Source organism: Littorina saxatilis, linkage group LG17 (genome assembly GCF_037325665.1).
Source record: "Littorina saxatilis isolate snail1 linkage group LG17, US_GU_Lsax_2.0, whole genome shotgun sequence".
NCBI lineage: Eukaryota > Metazoa > Mollusca > Gastropoda > Littorinimorpha > Littorinidae > Littorina > Littorina saxatilis.
The window spans coordinates 26,646,413-26,673,272 of record NC_090261.1 but is presented as its reverse complement, the minus strand read 5'-3'; the positions used below and the strand labels follow the sequence as shown (position 1 = coordinate 26,673,272).

Here is a 26,860-nt window from a genome sequence, read left to right as displayed (position 1 = left end):
AAATGCGTCATGAATTGTCAACAGTTCGTGTTTGTTGCAAAACCCAGGGTTGACTTCAGGCAACACATACTCGCCTTTGATAAGTAGTGCGTGTTCTTTACAAAAAATACTGAGACAATCGAGTCCTGCCTGCGCTAACAAACCAAGTCAAAGGCAGAGGTGAGCTCTACGAACCAATATTTTCAATAAGGCTTGATTCCAAGCGACACGGAGACAAAACATTCTCTCTTTGAAACTATTGTGGCTTATTTCTACCTCGTTACGCGTGTTTCTATTCTACAGATCGTTTGTGTTTTGACTTCATGGTGGGTTCACTGCCACGAATGCATTGTACATGTTTTTGCCTGTTGCAAAAGTAATGGGCATGATCGAAAATGTCTTATAAATAATCTGAAAGCTATAGACTAAATTGCTTTAAGAAACAGAATCTTGTCAATCAAAATTCCTCAGCCGCCCTTTTCTTTGTGTTATCTGTCAATGTTAGCTTGCTTTTATGTGTAAAAGAGTTCGCATTGTACCGGTTCCGAAGGGGAAAAAAAGCTTTCGTGAAGATTTTACATCCTGACTTTCAATAATTTGTATTTCTCAAAAGATAAGTAAAACTTAGGACAGCCGACCAAAATAACTTTCCTTTCTGCACTTCTCCCTCCCCCCCCCCTCCCTCCTTCCTTCAACCGCCTTTTGCCTTACAAACTTCACCCGCTTCCACCTACCCTTCTCCGTGAGAAACTGACGTCACCACGCTTCCACAGGTGTGCGTGTTGTACCCCTAATTTGGTTCCGCTTAGCTACGTGAGGCTTTGACTAATACGTGGGCACTACCTGTCATTTGTACACCAGGCAAGGCAAGGCACTGTCACGTTTAGTGTGGGACCGGCATGGGGGGGAGGGGGGTGGATTGGCTGGTGAAGTATATGTTCTTGAGCAATAGCCATTAAGAACTAACCTCCTTATATCCGACGTGATGATCGCACAGGTACCGAAACGCATTATATCTTGCAGGTAATTTATGATGCGTCAGTGTGTGTGTGTGTGTGTGTATGTGTGTGTGTGTGTGTGTGTGTGTGTGTGTGTGTGTGTGTGTGTGTGTGTGTGTTTGTGAGTGCATGCGTGCCTCTGTCTGTCTGTCTGCCCGTCTGTCTGTGTCCGTTTTTCTGTTTGTCTGTCTGTCTGTGTGTGTGTTCAACCTGTAAATAAACACTAAAACACATAAGAAAAAATGACGTCGTTTTTTAAGGAACGGAAGGTTATGTCATTCTTTGAAGCAAAACAAATTAAAAAGAGCAAAATGAAATGAAATGAAACTGGGCATTAGCTCAATAAAGCAAGGACTAATCCCGAATCGCTTGCTACCACATAAATTGACCACAAAGTTCTCCGAAGGACAGTAACACCTGCACGGTGGTTACAAGGGTGGTTTACTGCAGTTGATCAAAAGCATTCAAACTCGGCCTTTCAACTCAAACTTTACAAGCTGAGTGTAAAAGTCAATCACGAATGGGGCAAAAAGGAACCCGCAAGTTTTTAAAGCCACACTCCGTCCCGTGTGTGAAAACTGTTCGGCTCACCATTTCAAATCTGAACAGGCTTTTACATGTATTAAGCGACCATCCCTCCACTCGGTCACATACCAAATATTAACAGCCTGAGTTCACTCTACACTGTGGGAATGATTTTTACAAATTAATTTCGTTAAAGCCACTTGTTGCGTTTTATGAAATGTATTCATAAAAACAATTCCAATGCACCACAGCAATCAGTCAAGGTGTTGAATTTTGGTATGTGACCAAGTGGAGGGATGTTCTTAGCCCATGTACAAGCCTGTTTTCGCCAGAAGGAGTGAGCCTTTGAGACCACACGTTATTTGGACCCTCCTTACAAAACTCTTCTGGTACACGTAGTATGCATGCGCTTCCCCAGTACCGTCTTGTCTGGAACGGTCTTCTGTCCAACACGTCACGCATCGTAACGAACTGGATACTCTTCGCTGCACATTGTATATGTAGCCTTTGTTCTTCAGTCGCGCTCCTCCACATGGGAAATAATATACACGCCACGCATATGGACTTCAGCTGACATATCCTATGGGTCTTTGGGAGTCGTCAATGCAACTTCAACAATAAAGGAAAAAGCCAATGATCAGAACACAGGAGATCAGTCAAAGGATTTGGACTGGAATGCGGACTGTGCGTCTAAACTGTGTCAGTGCATTTATGTGATTATCAGTGTTTTAATTGTGATTTGTGGAAATGGTCATAAAAAGATAGTTTTTCTCTGACTTGTCTTCAAAGTCAACAGGTGAGACTGAGTGAAATATTTGTTCACATTTACTTTTTGATGGAGATTGTCCAAAAACAAAGAGTCGTCCAGTTAGCTTTATTTCTCACCTAGCATAATGTCCATTGCTTGTCACTTTTCTTTCATTTTTTTTTCTCTCCCTCTTCGCATTTTAAGTTGATTGCTTGTCAGTCATTGTCACTGATAATCTACGTTGATATATAACGCCGATTTGCTGCTCATAATCATGTAGGAGTTACCTGATTCTCCAGCCGCAATTACTGCATTGTTTGCCTGTGCAATTTTTCAGTTAAGTAAAGCAGTTAAACGGCCGTTGTAAATCTTCAAGCGCATAACACCATAATGATGACTTCTAAATGTCACGCGTGTGCTCATATTTGTCAAGATAAAGTGTCGGGAAAACTAAACTCCAGTTCTAATCATTTTTTTGATAATACAAGTCAATGCGTACATAATTATTAACACTAAGATCACGTTTAACTCATTCGTTGGAGCGACATAATTCATTTAGTCAATATGTAGGCATCAAACTAAAAGATCCCCCCAAACCAGTCATTACCGGTACCGAGACTACAAAACCCGAAGACCGAGACGGGTAACGCTCGTCTCCGCGAAGCATACGAACATTATTCTCAACCTATTTTCTTACATTCTGAGCGCGTTTTTAAAGTAAACATAACATATCTATATATTTGTGAACTCAGGAGAAGAGGAGAAATACAATGCAATCATTTTTAAATCTGTAAGTGAAAATTCTTTTTTTATGATAACTTTAATGAGCAAACGTATTAACTAATGTTTTAGCTTCCGAGCTGAAATGCAATTCCAAAGTTCGGACTGAGTCAAAGAGTGCTTGACCCAAATTTCAATTAATTTGGTTGAAAAATGAGGGCTTGACAGTGCCGCCTCAACTATCATGAAAAGCCTGATATGACGTCCTCAAAGACGTTTATCGAAAACATGAGAGAAAAAAATGCTGGGGATATCATACCCAGGAACTCTCATGTCAAGTTTCATTTAAGATCGAAGCAGTAGTTTTCTCTGAATCGCGCTACACATTCACACAGACAGACAGACAGACAGACAGACAGACAGACATACACCACAACCGTCATTTCGATTCCCCGTCTATGTTAAAACATTTTGTCAAAACTTGACTAAATTTAAAAAGCAATCGACAAGCAAGCAAGCAAACAATTAAGCAAGCTAACTAACAAATCCACCAAACCATGCACTCCATTTTCTTCAGGCAGTATAGCAGCTATGAGAAGAGGTTCCACTGAGCAATACATTGTTACCATTCAAGGTGGCCTCTATGACTCCATCAAACCACATACAATTCGCGCTGACAAAAGGACTGTCAAAACACAATAAGCACCTGCCCATATAACCCCTCACGCTTCAATAACCACCCCAGACACTAACTTGCCTCGACACTCGCCACCCGAGAGTCTATCAGACTGTTCTACTGTTGAAATCTGTCGGGAGGGACCCAGTAACTGTGTGGATAAAACAGCACGCGTTTGCTGTGTTTAAAGGCACCGTCCTTCCCGTGCAAAAAAATCGGTTCACCGTCTCAGATCTGGCCAGGCGTTTGCATGGGATAATGCCATCCCTCTACTTTGACACATACCAAAAATCATGCAACATTCTGACTGTTTCCTGGGCAGAGTTGGAATTTTGTATGAATAAAATTAATGTCCTAAAATCACCGAGAGCCTTTCTTTTGAAAAATATTATAATTCAATATTCAATATTCAATTCAATATTCAATTCAATATTCAATTCAATATTCAATAAAACTTTATTGTCTGAATGTAACAAACAGAAATTGTTCTTTTGGCTCGTGTATTACATCACATAAAAACACACTCTCAGAACACATAGGCACATAAAAGAACACATCAACACACACATAACCCAAACCGCACATATCCATACCCGCACCCTCACATTCATCCTCGTACGTACTCTCCTTTATCCTTTATGATCATAAAATACATTATGGTTAATATCATTGCTAGTCCACTTCTTTTAAACGCAAAATAGGATAGATATATATATATGTATATATATAAAAGTCTTCTTAAAGGTCCTTGTCTACATTTTTATACCGAAATCGCCATTTGACCATTAAAATGCAGAGTCTATTATCTATAAATATCAACAATACACCCCCTTTCGATCAGGAAAGACGAAGCCAGTGTAGCCGTTTGAAAATTCATTGTAGTATTCCAGCGTAATACTCATAGTAGGATATCCTTATTTGGAAAATGCCAAGCGCAAAACTCCTCTCAAATCCCGTGCATTTCGTGCGTTTATGAAAAAAAGCGTGGACAGCGCTCCTGTGTCAAACTGTTGCTGCACTTGTTTGGGCGTGGTGGCTATAAGCATAGTGACATGAATTTGATTGGTCAGTATTTTTAGGCATAGCACATGTTCTCAGCAAATAGAAAACAAAATATTGGGAGCGTGAGTCACGCTACCCAAAAATAAAATCTTTTTTTACATATATTTTTTTTTCAATAATTTTTTTCCCCATGGTTCATTCATCATTTGACATAATTTTGTATCGAAATCTAACCATAAGATTATGGAGAAAAAAAAATGCAAAAATGTAGACGACCACCTTTAAAATCTATTCATTAGGGAGGCAATAAACCCTAATAATTCGTTAAACAACAAGAAATTCCTCCGAGGTAGGAAAAACACCCCCGTCCTTACCATTCTCACTGCCACCAACTGAGAAGGTTATTTCCCTTTGACCATTAATATGTCCCTCTATAAGTCCTTGTAGAATCTTAATCCACCAATAACTCCCTAACCGTATGTTTGACTGGTCCCAATTTTTGTAAGGACCGTCTCAGGAATGTATAGAACCTGTTCACCAAGTTTGGTGATGATCGGTCCGTTCATTCTTGAGATCTATGTATGCGAACACAAACAAACAAACAAACACATCGACCGAATCCTATACACACCCCTAATACCGGGGGTGTAAAAATCCCACTCTGCACAGAAAGCAAGTCAGACTGTTGATATTTGGTGTCAATCAATCAATCAATCAATGAGGCTTATATCGCGCATATTCCGTGGGTACAGTTCTAGGCGCTCTGCAGTGATGCCGTGTGAGATGAAATTTTATACGGCCAGTAGATTGCAGCCATTTCGGCGCATACTTACCTTTCGCGGCCTATTATTCCAAGTCACACGGGTATAGGTAGACAATTATTAACTGTGCCTAAGCAATTTTGCCAGGAAAGACCCTTTTGTCAATCGTGGGATCTTTAACGTGCACACCCAATGTAGTGTACACGGGGGGAGGGTTCGGACACCGAAGAGAGTCTGCACACAAAGTTGACTCTGAAATAAATTTCCGCCGAACCTAGGATCGAACTCACGCTGACAGCGGCCAACTGAATACAAATCCAGCGCGCTACCAACTGAGCTATATCCCCGTGGTGTGTGTCCTAATGGAGAAATGAACTTATCCCTTGTAAAAGCGCGGGCCGATGAGAGATAGTGAGCAGAGCTGTTATCACGGCAAGGACTTTGCATTTCATGTTTGTTTCTTCGTTCATGGTCTGAAACTCCCACGGCTTTTACGTGTATGACCGTTTTTACCCCGCCATTTAGGCAGCCATACGCCGCTTTCGGAGGAAGCATGCTGGGTATTTTCGTGTTTCTATAACCCACCGAACTCTGCCATGGATTACAGGATCTTTTTCGTGCGTACTCAAGTTGGTCTTGTGCTTGCGTGTACACACGGGGGTGTTCGGACACCGAGGAGAGTCTGCACACAAAGTTGACTCTGAGAAATCTCTCGCCGAACGTGGGGACGAACTCACGCTGACAGCGGCCAACTGGATACAAATCCAGCGCGCTACCGACTGAGCTACATCCCCGCCCGCGCATTTAATGTAACTGTAAGCTGTCGGTATTCTAATTCACTACCTGCTGTGCTCTGGCTTGATCGACTGGCATTGTCAGCTTGTGCATAGGAGACTTTTTTTTAAGGTACGAGAGGCTCTGAGTTAATATTTACAGATCAAGTTTCGATGAGCCTTGAGGTTTTGTGTGTTTAGAAGGGTGACAAGATAATTTTTTTGCAGGAGAGAAGCACAATATGCACATAAACGTAAGGGGTAGCCTACGTATGTTTTGCAGTGTGAGCGGTGCATGTGAGCAGTAGGATATAGCTTGAGTAATTTCTGAAATCGTGTCTTGATATTGGATGAAGATGTAATGTGATGGTGATACCACAAAGATTTCCTGATTTGACAGGTATTGACAAGTAAGAAGCTTCAACAGATAAGGCAGACATTTTCCTATTTCAAGCTGACAAACGTTACACACGTGAAGGCACAGTTTGCAAAAAACTGACGTAATTCGACGGTTCATACACAAAGAATTTGGCCAAAGCCAGTTCACAAACAAACTTTTCTGCAATGGAGACGCTTACAAACTATAACGACCACGTGCCCAAAACCGGGAGCCGAATGCTGATTACGCAGTTCCCTGATGACGAAAGCTACTCCGGTGTGACGCATTCTGACGCGCACTCCGAGGGCGGGGCGACGCTGTACAGTCACGTGATCGACAGCCCTATCCCAGAAGAAAACGAAGATGACGTCAGCGGAAGGTTTAGTCGCAAAACGAACCAATCGAATCGAAGCAAGGACAAGCGGGCTGATAATGAAAATACTATGGGACGACAAAGTGGTCTATCCAGTGTGGACTTTAACGACAAAGTGAGTGAAACATACGAAAGAGGGGGAAGAGGAGGAGGAGGAGAAGGAGGAGTAAGCGAGGAAGAGTACGAGGTGGACAGTTATCCGGACAGCATGTCTATGGACAACTTGTCAGAAACACTGTCTGTGACCTTTGAAGCCCCAGAGCTGAGGGATGAGGACTTTGACACGGACTTGGAAGTTGATGATGACAGTGAGTGTGTCAAACCTATTGCTTTTCATGTTTTCTACACTGTTGATGTTGTTATTGTTGTGGTGATGGTGGGGCTTTTGCTGGTGGTAGTAATCGTGGTTGTGAGAGCGGTGGAGGTTGCAGTTTTCCTCATTTTAATGTGTCTCCGAATGACTTACTTTATATATTCATACTCTTCGTACACATCCCCAAAAATTCTGTTAAATACCAAATATTTTCTCTGAAGCTAGTTAGCATAGCCAATGAGGTACGTGTACGTAACCTATTGTTTCTTACTGATTTGCAACCTAACTTATATTCAGGGGCGGATCTGGGGGGGGGGGTGCAATGGGTGCAATTGCACCCCCCCCCCCCCCAGCGGGACAAAAAAAAAAATTTAAAAAAAAGAAGAAGAAAAAAAAGAAGAAAAATGTATCACCTGAAAATAGCACTTTACACGCTCAGATTGCACCAGATTGCACAATTTTGCTTCCTTTTTAAAAAAAAATTCGGACCCCCCTAGCATGCTCGGCGCTTCGCGCCATGCGCCATCGGTTCGACGCTTCGCGCCTTCGCTGATAAGATACACACAAACAAAAAAAAGAACTTTGCACCCCCCCCTTTCAAAACCCAGATCCGCCCCTGTATATTGTACACATCCCAACTATGTCTGTGAAATACCGTATGTTTTTTCTTCAGCCAGTTAAAATATCCAATGGAATACATGTTCGTGTACGAATATCTTTGTTTTGAAATTCAGAATGGTTGCACCCTGAGAAGTACGACCACGACACGACCGGTCTGACCAAATACCTCAACGCTTGTGAAGAACATGACGTCACACCTGTCAGGTTAGTCACGGATGACGTCATAACTGGTAGGTTTAAACTTATTTGCAGCTAACAGCGCCAAATCGTTAAATTATTAACGGTACAGCTCGTGCCTAAAACTACGGGTAACTGAAATCCCATTGATAATCACACACAAAAAGGTGTAAAAAACTTCTCTTGATATATGTGTTTATTTGGAGACAAAAAATAGTCTTGCTGAAACGTTACCGTAAATCCATAAATGATAAACGTTAACATTGTAATACCGGTTTGTTGCTATTCGTACCGGTTATTTGTACCGGCTATTTCATTTCATGATTTCAATCTTGCTCAAACTTTTAACTCAGTGTGCATGCATTTACATAATCTAGCATTGATTAATGTATGAGATGGGCATTCTTCGGTGTGACAGATACTTCATGAAGCACATGATGGAAACGAACATGAACCTTGGTCATCACGGGCTAGGACCTGCGGCCATGAGGGCTATGGCTGTCCCGCTTGAGGTCAGTGACATGCTCGAAGCATTTAGTTTATATGAGACGAAAAACCGAGGTCCCTTCGTGTACACTATATTGGGGTGTGCACGTTAAAGATCCCACGATTGACAAAAGGGTCTTTCCTGGCAAAATTGTATAGGCATAGATAAAAATGTCCATCAAATACCCGTGTGACTTGGAATAAAGGCCGCGAAAGGTGAATGCTCGCCTAACAGGCTTGAGGTTTGCTGGTCGATGTGAATGCGTTATATATTGTGTGTAAAAAATGTTTGTTTGTCTGTCTGTCTGTAAAAAAAATTCCATTTCACACGGCAGAAATTAATATGTAAAGCGCGGAGAGCACAGTTAATTGTGTTCGCGCTATATAAGCTCACCATAATAATAATAATAATATATTGCATTTTTAAAAATTCAATTCATTTGGATATTATTAGACCTGTCGTTTTCTGAGCTGTGTCTTGATTACGTGAAAGGATGTGCATATGTGAAAAAGCAATTGACAACGATTGAGGAAACTGCGCAGGATGTCGGACGATTCACACAGTGGTAAGGACATCAACAACGAGAACGACACTGACGACGTTCATTATGACGAAGAAGAGGAGGACGACGCCGACGACAACGAAAATAATAAAGATAAAGACGGAGATGATGGTGATGACAACGTCGATCAGGACCTTTTACAGCTGTATTTGTTGGACCCCGATGAAGATATTTAATGCACGTTCGTGTATGTGTGTGTGTGTGTGTGTGTGTGTGTGTGTGTGTGTGTGTGTGTGTATTTAATGCACGTTCGTGTGTGTGTGTGTGTGTGTGTGTGTGTGTGTGTGTTTGTGTGTGTGTTCAGAGCAACACGACTATCGAACATCTGGACCTGGAGGGGAACTGGATCGGGGAGGAAGGCGTGCAGCCACTGTGCAAGCTTCTCAGGGACAACGTCTACATCGTTGAGCTGGTCAGTGCAACTAGAGGGAGAGGGAGAGAGAGAGAGAGACGGACGGACGGACAGACGGACGGACAGACAGACAGACAGATAGACAGACAGACAGAAAGAGTCAAAGACAAAAATACGCATAGTGTCACAGAGACTGATAAAGAGAGACGGAGAGCTAGAGAAATAGACAGAGAAAGAGACAGACAGACAGAGTCTGTTAATCTACATGTGTGTACTTGTGTATATGTGACTATGTATGTGTACTTTAGCTTGTGTATGCTTTGGTTCAATGTTTTCTTTTCATACAGTTATAAAGCGTTAAAAACAAATTTGATGGACCTGTCTTACACACTCTCTCTCTCTACGTATAGTAGAACTTTAAACACAGTCGAATCTGTCGATAGCGACCATCCAAGGAACCGACCAAAAGTGGTCGTTGCGCCGGGGCAGGTGGCCATTATCGAGAGGCGGTCGCTTGGGTTCGATTTTACCCAAGAAACAAACATTCAGTGTATAATAAGCTACCTGTAAATGGGTGATTGGTCTTTTGCAGAATCTAGCCGAGAACAAGCTGGGTACGGAAGGTGCTCTCCATGTCATAGATCTCATGCTTGAAAACAGGAACATTGAGAATTTGAATCTCACAGGTCAGTGTGGGTTGAGGTGGGAGAGCGAGAGTTATTAAGAGAGAGGGAGAGAGAGAGAGAGAGAGAGAGAGAGAGAGAGAGAGAGAGAGAGAGAGAGGAGAGAGAGAGAGACAGAGAGAGAGAGAGACAGACAGACAGACAGACAGACAAAGACAGAGACAGACAGGGACGGACAGCAGACAGTGAATAGCCAGGTACTGCGATTTTTATGTTTGTGAATAATTAAATAAATTTAAAAAATTCTTTCTTACATGCTTTTCCTTCCTTTTCGTCATGCAGAGGGACTACCCCGCTTAGTATTTTTGTTTTTTACATGCATCGGGTCGGAAGATTATACAAGAAGGCACAGGTTAAATGCATTTCTGCGCAAATAGACTTTGAAACAATAAGTTGGATGCTATTGCATTGGAACAGAAACACGGACAAACCCCTGCAAAGATAAAAAACAAAACAAAACAAAAAAACATTCGATCGAGACAAATTATTCCAACTCATAGTGCCTCTTATCTCCCTTCCACAACTCGCATCAGTGAGCCGTTTACAAGCCAACGTGTGTGTGATATCGAAACATATTTCATCTTCTCTATGTCAATATTAACTCTTTCTATGTCCTACCTAGCACATCGTAAATATCACATACATTCTTTTTAAGATAGGTTTGCCCTGATAGTTTAAAGACTCAGATTGTAAATTTCTCACTGTCTTGCATTGTAAAACAGTGTCTTTATTGTTTGTCAACAGGCAACCGTATAACAGATAACGCTGGAGAGCCCCTTGGTGTCATGCTGAAAGTAAGATGAACGAATGAATGATTGCACTGTGTGATTGCCGCTGTGCAAATACACTTCTTTGTTTGCACAGTGTTGTGTGTCATATCTGTTTAATTTGAGCCCGAAGTCGACTTAGCTCGCTAAGTTTTTTTTATTCAAAAATGAAGTGCCGCTTAAGCTTCGTGCAGCGAGCTTCGTGAAGTAGACTTCGCCCAGTTATGATGACAGGCTTTACCAATGAATGGACATTGCTGATATTTAATGGTTTTTGTTTTTAATATTGCATACTTAAAGGAGCCGTTCTTCTTGTCAAAGCGATCATGTACATCAGCTACAATCGTTCCAGGCTTTTACATGGGGTAGCATCATCCAGATACTCTGACACATACCAAAACTCAACGGTCTGGCTGCTTTTTGTGCAGAGTGAGACAATTTCCATGAATAAATGATATGAAGTGGTTAAAGACGTCCCGCTGTGCGCAGAGAGTTAGCTGTGTCTGTTGGTCTATGACCATATTTTGTTTGTTTGTTTGTTTGTTTGCTTAACGCCCAGCCGACCACGAAGGGTCATATCAGGGCGGTGCTGCTTTGACATATAACGTGCGCCACACACAAGACAGAAGTCGCAGCACAGGCTTCATGTCTCACCCAGTCACATTATTCTGACACCGGACCAACCAGTCCTAGCACTAACCCCATAATGCCAGACGCCAGGCGGAGGGGCCACTAGATTGCTAATTTTAAAGTCTTAGGTTTGACCCGGCCGGGGTTCGAACCCACGACCTCCCGATCACGGGGCGGATGCCTTACCACTAGGCCAACCGTGCCGGTCTATGACCACATGGAAGGATGGTCTTAACCCATGTAAAAGCTCGGAAGGATCCGAGATGGAGAGTTGAATTGTTTGCTCGGGAAGGACTGTGTCTTTAAAGAAGCTGTCCTTTTGTTTAAGCGATCTTGTACACTTTGCTTTTACATGGGTTAATATCATCCTTTCACTTAGACGCGAACCTTCTTCTTCTTCGTTCATGGGCTTAGACTCCCACGTTCACTCATGTTTTTAGCACGAGTGGATTTTTACGTGTATGACCGTTTTGACCCCGCCATTCAGGCAGCATACGCCGATTTCGGGGGAAGCATGCTTGGTATTTTAGTGTTTCTATAACCCACCGAACTCTGACATGGATTACAGGATCTTTTCCGTGCGCACTTGGTCTTGTGCTTGCGTGTACACGCGAAGGGGGTTAAGTCACTAGCAGGTCTGCACATAAGTTGACCTGGGAGATCGGAAAAATCTCCACTCTTAACCCTCCAGGCGGCAGCGACCGGGATTCGAACTCACGACCTCCCGATTAGGAGGCCGACGTCTTACCACCACGCCACTGCGCCCGTCGGACACGAACCAAAACTCAACGGCCTTACTGCTGCTTTCTGTGCATATTTGCAATTTTTGGCTGAATTTTGTAAGCTCCATCCATTATTTTCTGCTAAATTAATCCCCCCCCTCCAATACTATCATTAAGTTTCAGTATTTGAAACAGTCAATTTCTAGGCACTGGGAAAAAAAGCCGTTTTAATTTCATATAATTCTGAAATTAATGTTTCACTATGATACACATATGTATCAAATTAATCCAACGTGCGTGTGTGTGTGCGTGCCTGCATGCGAGCGAGCGTGTGTGTGTGTATGTGTGTGTGTATGTGTGTGTGTACGTGTGTGTGCGTGCGTGCGTGTGTCTGTGCCTGCCTGTGTGCGAGCGTGTGTATGTGAGCGTGCTTCTGCGGTGTCTTCTCCACTTTTTAAATGCCGTTGTCCAGTGTTGTCATGGTGACCGTAACTAAAGATCAGTCACGTACGAGCGTGAGACAGGTATCTGTCTGATAGTTGATTGTCGTCTGGCAGTCGAAGTCACGTTATCGTGATCATTTCTTTACACCCTTTTCAGTTTCCGCTCAACACAGAAACAGCAGGAAACAAAATGCAAACTGCAAAAAAACATAACTAAGTAGAACACACGAGTGCAAAAAAAACCCCACCCAAGTCTTGTGAAGCGATATAAAAACATTTGGTCAATCTGTAGGCATCAAACTAAAAGATCAACTAAAAAAAAACCAGTCATCGGCGAGACTACATTCAGATAGGCTCGGCAAACCATACCCGAAGGCCGAGACGGGTCACGATCGTCTCCGGGAAGCATGCAAACTAAATACTCAACCTATTTTCTTTAGTTCTGAGCGCGTTTTTTAAAGTAAACATAACATATCTACATATGTCTGAATTCAAGAGAAGATAAAGAATACAATGCAATGATGTTTTAATCTGTAAGTGAAAATTCGTTTTTAACACAACTTTAATGAGCAAACTTATTAACTAATTTTTAAGATACCAAGCTGAAATGCAATCCCAAAGTCCGGACTGAGTTAAAGATTACTTGACCAACATTTCAATCAATTTGTTTGAAAAATGAGTGCGTGAGCACGATAGCACGCCTTTCCGTATCTCTATTCTTTTTAACTTTCTGAGCTTGTTTTTAATCCAAACATAACATATCTTTTATGTTTTTGGAATCAGAAATCGACAAGGAATACGACGAGATTGTTTTTAAATCGATTTCGGAAATTTAATTTTAATCATAATTTTCATATTTTTAATTTTCTGAGCTTGTTTTTAATCCGAATATAACATATGTATATGTTTTTGGAATCACAAAATGATGAAGAATAAGATGAAATTATTTTTGAATCGTTTTATAAAAAACAATATTTTAATTACAATTTTCAGAGTTTTAATGACCAAACTCATTAGCTAAATTCTTTCGGGGCGGGGATGTAGCTCAGTCGGTAGCGCGCTGGATTTGTATCCAGTTGGCCGCTGTCAGCGTGAGTTCGTCCCCACGTTCGGCGAGAGATTTATTTCTCAGAGTCAACTTTGTGTCACGGTGCAGACTCTCCTCGGTGTCCGAACACCCCCGTGTGTACACGCAAGCACAAGACCAAGTGCGCACGAAAAAGATCCTGTAATCCATGTCAGAGTTCGGTGGGTTATAGAAACACGAACATACCCAGCATGCTTCCTCCGAAAGCGGCGTATGGCTGCCTAAATGGCGGGGTAAAAACGGTCATACACGTAAAAGCCGTGGGAGTTTCAGCCCATGAACGAACAAACAATTAGTTAATTTCTAAGCCTCCAAGTTGAAATGCAATACCAAAGTTTGGCCTTTGTCGAAGATTGCTTGTCCAAAATTTCAATCAATTTGCTTAAAAAATTAAGGCGTGACAGTGCCGCCTCAACTTTCACAAAAAGCCGGATATGACGTCATCAAAGAGATTTATAAAAAAAATTGAGAGAAAAAAACGTGTGGGGATATCATACCAAGGAACTTTCATGTGAAGTTTCATGAAGATCGGTCGAATAGTTTTCTCTGAATCGCTCTACACAGATGGAAAAAAAGGAGAGAAAAAAAGAAAGAAAAGACGGGGGGAAAAGACACTGAAAGAAAGGACAGAAAGAAGATAAACGAACGAAAGACAAAAGGAAAGACACGAAAATACAGAAGAGAAGAAAATAACGAAAAGACGGGAAAAAAGACACTGAAAGAAAGGACAGAAAGAAAATAAACGAAAGAAAGACAAAAGGAAAGACACGAAAATACAGAAGAGAAGAAAAGAAAAGAAAGAAAGAACGAAAAGAGCGTTTCAAGAAGGAAAGAAAATGACAAAACTTTTGAAATTCTGACCTCCTCAGAGAAACACGACGTTACGTCATCTGAAGTTACGTCACAACGAGCTGGGAGAGCGCGCGGCGCAGTGCATCAAGGACGCGTTGACGGACAACGAGAGTCTGGAGACACTGGACATCAGCTGGAATCATTTCATGACGCGGGGCTGCGTCCGCCTGGCTGAGGCCGTCAAGGTGTGACCATCTAATATATCTAATATATCTAATATATATTTGTCCTTCCGTCTGTCTGCGTGTCTGTCTGTGTCTCTTTTGCCTACGCTAGAGCAACAATCATTTCTAAACAAATCTTACCCAGATTGTGTGTGTGTGTGTGTGTGTTCACGCCACTCATGGCAAAGTCATGGTTACATTTAGATAACAACGCATTTAGTGAAAATATGAGTAATTTCTGATATGCTGTCTGTTAAATAATAACTGACTTGGCGAGGTAATTGTTATCAACATGAGCCGGCAGGCAATGGTTTCCTTTTTTATCAAGATTTTAATTACTTTTTATTATTTTTGTTTTTGTTTACATCACTTACGGATCTCGAGGAAAGTGTGGCAAGAAAAAAGATGGCTTTAATTTCCAGAAAAAGTGTGGCAATACAGACGAGTATAATTTCTGACATAAAACATGAGACTTTTTTCTTTACATTTTCAGGAAAACGTGGCACTCAAAGAAGTAAACGTGATGATGAACGGCTTTGGACTGGAAGGCGCCATCGCTCTAGGGGAGGCAATCAAGGTCAACCGCACCTTGCTGCGGCTGGACGCGAGTTACTGCCGCTTGCCTATGGAGGGCGCTGCTTCCATCGCGCACGGTCTGCAACACAACGAAACACTGCAAGCACTAAACGTATGTAAAACATTTCCTCTGATATCGACGAAGATATCAGTTTTTGATAAAGCTTCTGCAGAAATACCATGTTTCACAACGAAACACTGCAAGCACAAAACGTATGTAAAACATTTCCTCTGATATCGACGAAGATATCAGTTTTTGATCAGTAAAGCTTCTGCACAAATACCATGTTTCTTGTCTTTTTTCTTTTTTATTCAGTTTTGCACCCTTTCACATTTTACTGACATTTTAATGCCCTTTCTTCCCAAACGCCCGCTCACGACAAAGTTTTCATTTCGAGAACACAAAGCTGTATGATATTGTATGTATCCTACCTACGTAAGAGACTGAGACCACCCATGTCATAACAAAACCATACACTCGCCCGTTGGAAAATCATGTACATGATGTCGTGTCAAACTAGTCTGGCAGGGACCTAAGTTTCCACTGCTCGTGATGACGAAGTCACCGAGACAAACGTAGAAAAGAAAGCCATGTAGAACTGTCTCTGTATAGCCAGACATGAACACGGATCAGACACTTCGTGAACTGATGTTTAACTGCCGAAAATTGTTTTTTGATTTCATATCTGTCACGCTGATGTTATATACTTTATTGCGTGTGACTCATGTTATAACTGCGTTACTGATGTTTTCAACAATTATAAATTGCACAAACTATGAGTGATGTCATGTGTCTGTTACATGTCTGACATGACTGTGATTCCAGGTGGGGTACAACTCACTGGGGCCTGACGGCTCGCTGGGATTGTTGCTTGGTCTGGAGAGAAACGACTGTAGCAACCTCACCACTCTCGACTTGGGGGTCAGTTAGCAAAATATATACACTTAGTCTGTTCGACATGTAGAGAGCGTAATGTGCTGAAACCACGAACATAAAGAAATGCAAGATTATGCGCATAACACTGTTCCACAGAGATACACATTAACAGCTATTGTGTTTTCAGCGTAGCAATAGGGCCCGATATTTAGACGAGACAAGTATAATGCCGACGAGTCGAAGACGAGTCGCATTATACTTGTTCGAGTCTAAATATCGGACCCTATTGCTACGATGAAAACACAATAGCGTTTATATAGCTATTCTGACATTAAATTCTGTGTTAAAATCATGTTTTTGTCAGCAACAAGGACCAGAATGGTCCATGTCCTTGATTGCAGACGACGGTTCCCTTTCTGCATGAAGCCACGGAAATAACCGAACATTGAAAAACCCACGGACATGTATTACGGAGAAAACTCAAGATAACCGGATGCTTAGCATTACGTCAATATCTTAGGAATCATATGACGTTATGACGTATCATGCTTGCCTACGTAGATTGTATGTTCGAAAGTCTGACTTCTGTTGGGAATTCGCGTGGTGAAGACTGCGGTAAATCTGTAGATGATAAGAGAACAAGGATTGTCTCAGAAGAAACGACGAAATGTTTCAGACCGGTAACCGTTCTTTATTTCAACATTGCACTACACAATGGACGTTCTATGTGACAGGAGAGTTTGCTGATTTTGTGTTAAACATTGGTGATTGGAGAGATCGTCTGCAAAAATCAGAGATAGGTCGCTTCAGATTGCAGCTTCTGGAAATTTGCAAGGTTTGCTGCCAGTTAAAGAACTGGATTTTACACGTAATGTATGTCATGTACAGTAAGCAACAACAAAAACACACACAAAGCAAATGGCATCGTCTGTCGACTAGCCACAGACACAAGCCTGGCGAGGTATGCGTGTACTTTATACACGTGGAAGAAACCGGAACCATGCGTCTTTGTTATTGCCGATATCGTTTGGATATCGGCAAAAATGGCCAACTTTTGTAGCGTTATGCTTTGATGATCGGAAAAGGGATGTGTGAGACCATCCAATCACAGCCCCCGAATCCCCCCACGTGTCCATCAGAATAGCTATATAACCACATAGACGTGCCGCCGCCTAAATGGAAAGATCGAGAAAGAGAGAGAGTGAGAGAGAGAGAGAGAGAGAGAGAGAGAGACACAGAGAGAGACAGACAGAGAGAGAGATAGAGACAGAGACAAAGACAGAGACCGACAGACAGACAGACAGACAGACAGACAGAGACACTGTGAGACAAAACAGACAGACATGTGTGTGTGCGTTGAGTTTAGATCATGCCACGTCTAATCGAACCTCTAAATCCAGCAGAAAAACGCACACAATAACAACAACATTAATACATTAGTAAGGGCTTATGTTTTACGTTAGTCATAACGACATTCTCAGTTTGTCCATGTGAAATGTTTCGACAAAACTAATTCTTATTCATTGTTAATCACAGACACAAAATCAGTCTTTCTTCGCGTTCACCGTTGGGCCGGTATGCAGGAGTTGAATTTAGAGACTTTAGTCCGGGATAAACTACATACATGTTACAAATTATCCCGGACCAAAGTCTCTAACCTCGACTCGTGCATACCAGCCCTGGACCCTTTCTTCCGCAGAACTCCAAGGTGACACCACAGTTCAAGGAGCGCCAGGACAAGCTAGAGGCAGAGAGGCCGCTGAGGGTTCACCACGGCGGGGTCCTGCCTGACACCAAGGCCAGGGAGATATGCATGGACCCCGTGGAGGTCTTCAAGGTGATCACCAGTGATATGGGTTAGACATTAGAACGATCGGTATTTGCTCGCTGGTAAGCTACCAGTTCTTGCTCCGACTAAAAACAGACAGTGTACGTTGACTCGGTCCTTGGTTGAGCCCAAAGTCTTTTTTTTTACCCAAAACTCAGTGCTTAAGCTCCGTGCGGCCAGTGTACTTCGCGCAGTCGACTTTGCTCAATTAAGGACAGGCTTTAAGCCTATCAGTAATGTGCGATCTCAAGACAAAACGGATATCTTAAAGTTTTGAGAAGAAATCTACAGAAGTCTGATCAGTTGACGAATTCGTGTCCAATCTTTTCGGATTTCGGACATTTACATACTAGAAGTTTCCCAATAAGGTTATCTCTGTGATGTTTTCGTCAGGGAAACACAGATTAAGGCTGGAAAGAATGACGGTTCTGTTGTTTGTCAAGAGTCCAGGCGAACCAGTAAGGGGTCTTTTCAGTATTTGCTGAGTACCGATCGTATCCATTAAAATGTTCTTTTTTTAGAATGCAGGATCCACATCGGGTGCTCTGTTGGTTTACGACATCAAAATGTGAAGGCTTGTATTATACTTGAGAAAAATTAATCTTTTGCATGGTTTTATATTAATAGCAATGAGCATACCTCTTGTATCATTTTTGTCACGCTTAATGTAATCATTATTACGTTACCAAGATGACATAGTTATTTTCATTACGTCATAATGACGTCATGCTTACAACGAGACCCTATTATGAAACTGAAGGAATGGGAGGAGCAGGCTGGTTACAGACTGATAGACCTGTTACGTCACTTATTTTCATGACGTTATGGTGACGTCATGCTTACAGCGAGACCCTATGACGAAACTGAAGGAGTGGAAGGAGCAGGCTGGCTACAGACTGATAGACCTGTTACGTCACTTATTTTCATGACGTTATGATGACGTCATGCTTACAGCGAGACCCTATGACGAAGCTGAAGGAGTGGGTGGAGCAGGCTGGCTACAGACTGATAGACCTGTTACGTCATTTCGACAAAGACCAGAGCATGTCCATCTCCAGAGAAGAGTTTGTCAATGGAATCAAGGTTTGTATGATCTTTTGTCTGTCCCCTCTTACTGCAGTGTATTTTGCGGTATAGATTTGTAAGATCACAATTTCATAATTTGTACACAAAAAGTGATGACCGGACCTCCATTTCCTAACAGTGTAACTTCTTTCTACACACGCACACACACACACATACACACACACACACACACACACACACACACACACACACACACACACACACACACACACACACACACACACACACACACACACACACATGGATACAATCATAACTACGAAGAATTCATAAACAGCAGTACGCAAGGTACTCATCTAATGCACTCTTTTCGACAACCTTTTTTGTGTTGAGATGCTCAAACTCTGAGGACGGGGTAAAAGAGAAGGTGTTACTGCACTGTTATACTGTCAGTTAGGGACATCATTCACTGTTCACAGCTCATTGCTATTTCAGCTACCACCCGTCACCAGCACGAGCATGTATAAAACGTGTGAGCAGTCTGACATATCTGACTGATAGTGATATTACTTCTTCTGGCAGTCCGCGCGTATCGAGATCACTGACGACCAGATTGACATCTTGCTGGACCGGCTGGACACTGACGGGGATGGCGAGATAGACTTCAGGTAATGACACATCCTCTGGTCCTTCTGATTTTAGGTCCAGTGTTCTATGAAGGAACATAATTATGTAGATTGGGTGGCGGGCACAGGAAAGGGGTGGGAAAGTTTCAACGTGAAACATATGGTGGGGTAACAATAATATACATTCAACACTGAAGAAAGCGTTATCCTTTGCCAGACATTAGCGACGAAAAATAAAAAATAAAACTAAATAACAACAGCTTGCTGATATTTTTCCAAGCTGAAAAAAGCCCGTTCGCATATCTTCTGACAATTATTGTATTCGTTACCATTATAGGCAGGCCTACTGTAGCTTTAAGCATGTGGCTCGGCTCACTTCCCTTCGTAGATTGCCCAAGCTATTTCAATGTATACTGAGTGCTGACTGATTTGACAAGAGAGGAATGTCATGTGTTAGCATTTTGCACCACGACAAACTGTGTTTTTGCTTGTGTTATCTCACAGCGGTCATTTCAAAATGTGCTGAATGTGGCTTTTTCTCTTCCAGAAGTTACCTAAAACATGCAATCCACCTAACTGCACCTTTGCTAAACAACTGAACGTGGCGGCAAAAGCTAAAAAAACCACCATGTTGATATCGGGTTGGCGGTGTATAATCCCCATAGTACCTCGGAATGCATTTACTCTTTCTTCCCATGAAAACGAATTTGTAAATAACCACAGATCCGCCCAGACTTTTACATGGAATAACAGCATCCTTCCACCGGAGACATTCCAATTAACAAGAGGCCGACTGCCTCCTATGCAGAGTAGATTTTTTTCTCTGAATTAATTTCGTAGATTCACATAGATGTCACTTACAAGATTAATAATGTAAAAAAACAAATCATTTTGCAAAGAAAGAATGCATCTGGGTTACAGAATCAAACAACAAGAAAGGTAGGTTGTTGGAACGTTTGTTATTGACAAAACAATACATTCACAAATCATCCGTATTTCGACCCAACGGTCTTTTAAGTGAACAGACAAACAAATATTCACACAAAACTTATCTTGATAGTTCTATCGAGTTGAGAGTGAAGTTTGGAGCAAAATGATGAAGATGGCATGATGGCATGATGCATCTGGGTTACGTTATCGAATTGTTTGTATATGCCCAAGTGGAAGGATGACCCGTGACCTTGTCCCATGTTAAAACCTGGGTAGACCTGTGTTGGTTCACATGGTATTTTACACGGGGAGGAAGGTATCTAACTTATCGTCACGCTCATAAGAACAAGAAATTCCTTCGAGGTAGGAAAAACACCCCCGTCAAAGGGAAATAACCTTCTCAGTTGGTGGCAGTGACTGAGTGAGAATGGTTATTTCCCTTTGACCATTAAGATGTCCCTCTATAAGTCCTTGTATAATTTTAATCCACCAATAACTCCCTAACCGTGTGTTTGACTGGTCCCAATTTTTGTAAGGACCGTCTCAGGAATGTATAGAACCTGTTCACCAAGTTTGGTGACGATCGGTCCGTTCATTCTTGAGATCTATATGCGAACACAAACAAACAAACAAACACATGGACCGAATCCTATACACACCAATAACTCCCTAACCGTGTGTTTGACTGGTCCCAATTTTTGTAAGGACCGTCTCAGGAATGTATAGAACCTGTTCACCAAGTTTGGTGACGATCGGTCCGTTCATTCTTGAGATCTATATGCGAACACAAACAAACAAACAAACACATGGACCGAATCCTATACACACCCCTATACCGGGGGTGTAAAAATACCTATCTCAGTGTTAGGCATTTATGTAGTGAAACTACAGGGGAAGCTACTGGAAGGGTATCTATCATGTGTTAGAGAGTACACACTCTTAGACTATCGGAAACCATTGCCGCAGTAACGTAAGCAAAGCTCGAACTCGTTTCTTGAGTTAGGCAACTTTTTCTTTATGATACAGTAAGACTTGTTTTGAGAATGTAAAAGTATGCAAAAGCTCTTTGTGGGTTGTTATGCAGTTTTGCTGATTGAAAATGTTGCTGTCAGCTCTTTATCTCACCTTTATCCAGCTGTCACCGCTCGAGATAGGCAGTTTGCAACTTATACCTAAAATGAGATAAGCAGATTGTTCAGAAACCAAAGAACTTTTTTTGCGTTTTTCTCAAAACATCAAAATAATGACATAGGCAATTATCTTATGAGCGTGACGTTATTCTGAGTTGATTAAGATCACAGCACGTGTGCTTGGGTTGGGATATTCATTCGTCTGAGTGGTTAACATAGTGTTGATTTGCTTATATGAGGAGCAAAAAGGAGATAACATGTGGCGAGGTTAAAGAGTCTGCATGAGTGTGCGTGTTTGTTTACATTCTCAACCATCAACCTGAAGTGAAGAGTAGATTTTACATACCACTTCTTCTTCTTCTTCTGCGTTTGTGGGCTGAAACTTCCACGTACACTCGTGTTTTTTCACGAGTGGAATTTTACGTGTATGACCGTTTTTACCCTGCCATTTAGGCAGCCATACGCCGCTTTCGGAGGAAGCATGCTGGGTATTTTCGTGTTTCTATAACCCACCGAACTCTGACATGGATTACAGGATCTTTTCCGTGCGCACTTGGTCTTGTGCTTGCGTGTACACACGAAGGGGGATAAGCCACTAGAAGGTCTGCACATAAGTTGACCTGGGAGATCGGAAAAATCTCCACACTTAACCCACCAGGCGGCCGCAGCCGGGATTCGAACCCTCGACCTTCCGATTAAGAGGCCGACGTCTTACCACCCCGCCACAGCGCCCGTCTAGCATACCACTGTGTGTATACCCTTCCTCTGTATAAATGTAGTGTGTGAAACCTGCGTGATATTTGCTTGATGTATTCTTATTCAACGCATTTTACAGGCCCTGGTTTAGTGAGAGGTAAGAGCCTTCTAATTGCACAAAAGTATACTCTTTCTTACAACTTACAACTTGATGTTGAAGTAATAGTTTTTTAGATTTGTTTTCTAGACTTGTTTAGTGCATTTATTCTTATTCGTATTTTGCATGTTAAAATACCACAGACAGTCTGTAGTTTCTTTGTTTTACTTTCTGTATCCTTTTTTACATTTTGTTTCACATGTATTCTTTTCTCTTTGTAATTTTCTCTTCTAATCATGCTGTCGGTTTCTTCTGCAGCTATCTTTCTGCTTAATTCCTTCAGTATGTGTCCAGGAGAAAGTTACCGCCATTTTCTTATCTGGATACTACAATCGTCTTGTAGCTTTCATCTACTACATCATGTATGTTTTGTGGTAGACGTGAAAAATGTTTCTTTCTGATTATTCATCCAGCTTTTAGTGATTTATTTACACTTTAAAAAATTTAAAGGCACAGTAAGCCTCCCGTAAACCATCACAGAGCTCCCCGAGCGTCTAAATACAGTACAAGCATACTTCCATTTGAACGCTCACCGAACGGGAACATCCTGGCTGCTTTCTGTCGAGCGTGAGACATTTTCAAAGAATTTATTTTCGTAGACTTGTTCCGTTAACAACAACGGCGCCTCGTTTTTGCGCTAGACCTAACTTTTAAAATCTAAATAATAAATTGACAGCTTGTTACACAAACATTCTTTAATCATAAAAGAATTCGTTTTTCATCAAGACAAGATCAGAACAATTCGAAGTTGTGAAAGTTTAAAAAAAGAAAAGCCCGGAAGCAGGGTCACGCAAGGGTCGTAGCAGACGACGGCCGGTTTATCAGTGCAAATCGCCGTTCCTCTCAACAGTCAAAAGCCATCGCTAGAGTTCTTGTGAACCACAGCCGTTGTTTCGTGCATAAAAAAACGTGCTATTGTAGATAAGCTCACGTCGAGTCGCATTCAGATGACTAACAATGACGACTGCATTGTGAAAAGGGAAAACTGGATCACACGGGTTCACGATGGCTCAGGGGTAAGATAAACCACGCAAAAATAAATTCTTTGAAAATTGTTCGCTCTTTACGGAGGGCACCTAGGATGTTCTCAATTGGTGAGTGTTTAAATGAAATGGTGTTTGTACTGTGTGTAAAAGCCTGACCGTATCTGTGATGGTTTACGGGAGGCTTACTCTGCCTTTAATGTTCATACATCTGCTTGTTCAAAGTCTCTTCTCTGCTTCATCATGTTCCAAGGTTCTCTCTCTCTCTCTCTCTCTCTCTAGCTCTAGCTCTCTCTCTCTCTCTCTCTCTCTCTCTCTCTCTCTCTCTCTCTCTCTCTCTTTTGGTTCTATAATTAATGACAGATTGCAGGAATGGGTGGAGTTACATATAATATTACTGGTGAATACCAGGCTGGATTTAAGAGGTGTTATACTACCACTGATCACATGTTTACTTTGTTAGCTTTCGTACAGAAACAATTTGCCCTTAACCGTAAACTGTATGTCGCTTTCATAGACTTTGAAAAGGCTTTTGATTCTATAAATAGAAACCTGCTTTGGCCTATTTTGTTAAAAAATGGAGTGACGGGAAAACTTCTCAAATGTATAAAGAGTATGTATGAGTCAGTAAAGGTGAGAGTGAGATGTGGATTTAAGTTGACTGAATGTATAAAATGCACATTTGGGGTGAAGCAGGGAGATGTGTGTAGTCCTGTTTTATTTTCATTGTATATTAATGAATTAGCAATTCAGATTATTGAAGTTGGAAAACATGGTGCCATTTTTACGATAGATTATTTTGAGTTGTTTCTACTTTTGTTTGCTGATGATTTGATATTGCTGTCAGAAACTGTGGTTGGTTTACAAAACCAATTAAATAATCTGGACAAGGCAGCTCGTTCTCTCCAGTTGAAAGTAAATATGAGTAAAAGTAACATTGTGGTTTTTAGGAAGGGGGGCTATTTGGCTGCCAGAGAAAGATGGATTTATGAAGGGAATGTTTTACCTGTAGTGAATGCATATAAGTATTTGGGAATACTTTTTTCGACCAGGCTTAGTTTTACGGCTGCCTGCTTAGACCTTGCAAGTAGAGCTAAGCAAGCTTTGTTGTCGATTTCACATAAGTTATACATGATTAATAATACTAGTTTGGATGTTTATCTAAAGCTATTTGATGCACAAGTACAACCTATTACACAATATGGTGCAGAGTTATGGGGCTTAGATAAAGCAGCCATAGAATGTGAAAAGGTTCATTTATTTGCATTGAAAAAGTTTCTGGGTTTAGAAATGCGTACACCAAACGATTTGGTATATGGAGAAACTAACAGATACCCTTTGTACGTAAATTCGATATTGAAATGTAATAAATATTGGTTAAAATTGTTGAGAATGTCTGAGCATAGATTGCCTCATAAATCATATAAAATGCTGTACAGGATGGATGAGAATGGTAAATCGAATTGGGCGTCAAATGTGCGTTGTAAATTGTATCAGTTAGGATATGGTTTTGTGTGGTTGAATCAAGGTGTTGTTGACGAAAACAAGTTTTTGTATGTTTTGAAAGATAGATTAATTGCATGCAGATGGCAAGACTGGGAGTTTCATATTCAAAATAGTGAAAGATTTTCTGTGTATAGAACATTTTGTACTGTTCCTGAGATCAAACCTTACCTTTTGTTCAATATTGACAGACATTTAAGATTCATGATGATAAGGTTTAGGTTAGGGATCTCTGAAATTGCCGTTCACACTCATCGTTACAAAAAAGTTTATGATGTTAATAATTACATGTGTCCCTTTTGTAAAGATAAACTGGAAAATGAAGTCCATTTTGTTCTTGTCTGTCCATACTTCCATAAATTGAGAGAAAAATTCATCCCACTGAAATATTACAGGCAACCAAGTGCTTTTCGACTCAGCCTTCTTTTAGCTTCAACACATGAAAAAACTGTACGTGATTTATGTTTATAAGATACGAGAAACACTGTTATCGTAATTTTGTATGTAGATGTCTGCATTGATGTATCTGTTATCCACTTTTGAGAAAAATATGCACTGTTTTGAGTCTACTGAATGTAAAAATGATTCAATATTTTTGCTTTTGCTCACACCCCTTCACTAGGGGCAATGGCCTATGTGAATAAACCATCCGAAAAAATCTCTCTCTCTCTCTCTCTCTCTCTCTCTCTCTCTCTCTCTCTCTCTCTCTCTCTCTCTCTCTCTCTCTCTCTCTCTGCTTTGTAATCTTATTTTCAATTTCGTGTTATTTCTACTTTATTCAGATTTTAAGAGTATTTACATCAATCAAAATCATGATGGGATCAACATTCCTCTTTTAATAAAAAATAAATGACATCCGATTGTGGGATTATTTGATTACGCATCCGTGTATATCTCTTGTTTAATACTGTTATCGCAGCAGGAAACAACATTTAGCACTTGATGTTCTCTTCTATTACAAAAAACAGAAGCAGTTTTGAGACACCATTTAAAGGCTTACTAACTCGCTCCCGTGTTTACGATGTGTAGTTTGCCCACAATCGATGTCAAATGCATCATAAGGCCGTATAATGACGATATGTCGCAATGCGCGGACCATATACATGAATTACAGCTTGTTCTAGCCTCTGAAAAAGTGAGGATGTCAACAAAGACGCGGAGTTATTTCCCTTGCGTCAACGTTCCCTCTGTTGGCAAATCTATAAATAGGACGATCTAGATCAAAATAAAAATTCAAATATCTCAACATTTAAGGGGTCCTAGACCACAATATCTTGCAGGGAACTTAATTTAGTATGTCTCCAGCTGTTGGTAAAGCAATTAGCGTGTATATTCATCGAGTACATATGGCTTTAAGCTATTCTGTATTAAATCTGTCGCGTCACCGATATACTTGTCTGTATTGAATTCATTATAAGGGAGGTTGAAGTTTTGCAATCTACTTTTTTCAATTCTATCTGAATAAGGAAATAAGAACATGAGAAAAGAACCCATAATGTAAACGATAACATAAAAAATCCTCAGGTATGATGATAACCATAATTTGTATTGCCATTTTTACCAGTGAACTGATCCAGGGAGATAACGACCACCGCTCATTGAAAAGGGAACTCACCCAGTACCAAGAAGATCAGCGCATTCGCGAAGAGGAGACGGAAACGGCCCTGGACGCTTTCCTCAAGAACCCATCCGACTGAGATATCGTGGAACGTCACAACTGTTTGGATGGCAGAG

At 41.2% G+C, this 26,860-nt stretch overlaps 1 protein-coding gene across 3 annotated transcripts; it reads left to right on the top strand.

Moving 5' to 3' along the window:
* Positions 1–1,855: 1,855 nt before the first annotated feature.
* Positions 1,856–26,823, top strand: LOC138953821 (leucine-rich repeat-containing protein 74A-like). Of its 3 annotated transcripts, none has more exons than XM_070325763.1 (15): positions 1,856–2,201; positions 6,583–7,242; positions 7,982–8,072; positions 8,464–8,557; positions 9,399–9,506; positions 10,039–10,132; positions 10,874–10,923; positions 14,648–14,815; positions 15,288–15,482; positions 16,197–16,292; positions 17,947–18,084; positions 19,030–19,158; positions 19,684–19,769; positions 22,623–22,640; positions 26,691–26,823. In XM_070325763.1, the coding sequence occupies exons 2-15, from the start codon at positions 6,747–6,749 to the stop codon at positions 26,821–26,823; spliced, it is 1,896 nt and encodes a 631-aa protein (XP_070181864.1). In that variant the 5' UTR covers positions 1,856–2,201; positions 6,583–6,746. The 3 variants fall into 3 exon arrangements, with proteins under 3 accessions (XP_070181864.1, XP_070181863.1, XP_070181865.1); XM_070325762.1 differs by having other exon boundaries at positions 1,856–2,298; XM_070325764.1 differs by lacking the exon at positions 22,623–22,640 and having other exon boundaries at positions 1,857–2,298.
* Positions 26,824–26,860: the final 37 nt, after the last annotated feature.

What these genes read in the sequence shown, in the direction of transcription:
- LOC138953821 (XM_070325763.1), top strand. Translation starts at nt 6,747, where the DNA reads ATGGAGACGCTTACAAACTATAACGACCACGTGCCCAAAACCGGGAGC. An exon ending in CATGACGTCACACCTGTCAG is followed by an intron (nt 8,073 to 8,463) that starts GTTAGTCACGGA and finishes TCGGTGTGACAG; the next exon opens with ATACTTCATGAAGCACATGA. An exon ending in GCCTGGCTGAGGCCGTCAAG is followed by an intron (nt 14,816 to 15,287) that starts GTGTGACCATCT and finishes TTACATTTTCAG; the next exon opens with GAAAACGTGGCACTCAAAGA.